Raw genomic sequence first — 2,215 nt, 5'->3', positions numbered from 1 at the left:
GGGGGGGAGTACAGCAGCTCTCATCAGTGGAGCTCCAGTGTTGAAATATTAATGCTGCCTTCTCCCAGTTCCACACACCCAGAACGAGCCGCAGGATGAAGAGGAACCTTCTACACACCTGAGAACCTGCAGCTCAAACACGGGGCGGTACCCGGCTCTCTAACGGCGCTCAGGGACTCACCGAAGGACTGGTGCACGTATGTGGCCTTGAGTCCCATGAGGTCCGGCAGCTGGTCGATGATGAACTCGCGCTCGGCGGTGCGTTTGTGGACGCGCTCGATGCTGCGGCGCTGCCAGTCCGTCCAGTAGATGTAGTCGCCGAGCAGAGTGAAGCCGAAGATGTGAGGAAGTTTGTCCTCCACCAGCACCCGTCTCCCTGACCCGTCCATGTTCATCACCTGAGGGACAGACAGGTGGAGAGGTGACACACTGAGCATGCCCACAGGACGGCAACACACACACACACACACACACACTCTCACACACACTCTCACACACACACACACACACTCACACACACACTCACACACACACACACACACACACACACACACACACATCGTATCATAGAAACTGGATCTCTGCAGGTTTAAGACTCTGACTGGAACTGGATTAAAACACTGAAGATTTCCTGGAATAAAACTCAAAGAATTTAATAAGTAAATAGAGAAGAGTCACCACAGGTGACTCACCTGTGGTGACTCACCTGTGGTGACTCACTTGTAATGACTCACCTGTGTGCATCATTAAAACCACAGTGACAGTGAATATTAATTAGTGACTTTTGAAATGTATTTTTGCTGCTTTTCTTTATTTAAAAACATCGTCATGTTTTCGACTGGTGACCATGGAAACGAGGACAGTTAATGAGACTGAATTAGTCAATTAATCATGATCCTCACCCTCTCAATAAGTCAAAATATAAATCTATAATAACACAAAGCTGTCACATGTTTTGTTATGACTTTCTTTGTCACCAAATTAAGAGCTGATTATTCCTCCTATCAGAGCCTTCAGAATAAGAGTTTCTGTATTTAAAACCAGGACACACTGAAGTGAAGACGTGAGAGGACACACTGAGGACGTCAGAGGACGCCAGAGGACACACTGAAGTGAAGACATCAGAGGACACACTGAGGACACACTGAGGACGTCAGCTTGAACATCAGTGTGGACAAACCAGACCTACAGGAGTCCACCGTGTTCCTGCTTTTACTTTGAAAAACTTAAGGACACGGCGCGGCGCTGCTGAGAGCCTCCACATTGTGTTCCTGTGTGTGTGGACACTGAGCGTGCTCAGTGCGGCTCCGGCGAGCTGGCAGCACATCGCAGCGCCGCTAATTAGAAGCAACAGCCGGAGCAAACAAACAGCGGCAGCATATGGACGCCACATTTCTCCTCTTCCTCCCTCTGACGTCTCACTTCATCAGAGTCTCTACAGGAGGACCAGGACCAGGACCAGGACCAGGACCAGGACCAGGACCTGAGACCAGGACCTGGACCAGGACCAGGACCAGGACCAGGACCAGAGACCTGAGACCAGGACCAGGACCTGAGACCTGAGACCTGAGACCAGGACCTGAGACCTGAGACCTGGACCTGAGACCAGAGACCAGAGACCAGAGACCAGAGACTAGGACCAGGACCAGGACCAGGACCGAGACCTGAGACCAGAGACCAGGACCAGGACCTGGACCTGAGACCAGGACCATAGACCAGGGCCAGGACCTGGACCTGAGACCAGAGACCAGACCAGAGACCAGAGACCAGAGACCAGAGACCAGGACCTGGACCAGGACCAGGGACCAGAGACCAGAGACCAGAGACCAGGACCAGGACCAGAGACCGGAGACCGGAGACCAGACCAGAGACCAGAGACCAGAGACCAGAGACCAGAGACCAGAGACCAGGACCTGGACCTGAGACCAGAGACCAGAGACCAGAGACCAGGACCTGGACCAGGACCAGGGACCGGAGACCAGACCAGAGACCAGAGACCAGAGACCAGAGACCAGGACCAGGACCAGAGACCGGACACAAAGACTCAGAGTGTGGGACCAGGACGTCAATGTTTGAGTGTCCTCTTTAAACCCAGAGAGACACTGAGTCTCTGCAGAGACCAGGATCTTTATCTTCATCATTGAATAAATTAATTATAAACTCTTATAAACGAGAGAAGTTCCCGCCACAGTTTCTAGAGGAGAAGTGACCGTTT

General features: G+C 52.0%; 1 protein-coding gene across 2 annotated transcripts in view; it reads right to left on the bottom strand.

The window, feature by feature from the left end:
• Window positions 1-2,215, bottom strand: part of lrp6 (low density lipoprotein receptor-related protein 6) — a 39,958-nt gene that overhangs the window by 16,388 nt on the left and 21,355 nt on the right. For both annotated transcript variants that reach the window (XM_023428044.2, XM_023428045.2), the window contains exon 8: window positions 182-398. In XM_023428044.2, coding sequence (XP_023283812.1) covers window positions 182-398 — 217 coding nt within the window. The remainder of the gene's footprint in view (window positions 1-181; window positions 399-2,215) is intronic.

The sequence above is a fragment of the Seriola lalandi genome, unplaced genomic scaffold (genome assembly GCF_002814215.2).
Source record: "Seriola lalandi dorsalis isolate HSWRI2012SDOR001 ecotype SW California unplaced genomic scaffold, Sedor1 jcf7180002054865, whole genome shotgun sequence".
Classification (NCBI taxonomy): Eukaryota; Metazoa; Chordata; class Actinopteri; order Carangiformes; family Carangidae; genus Seriola; species Seriola lalandi.
The sequence above is the reverse complement of the archived record's forward strand: the minus strand, read 5'-3'. Positions and strand labels throughout refer to the sequence as shown.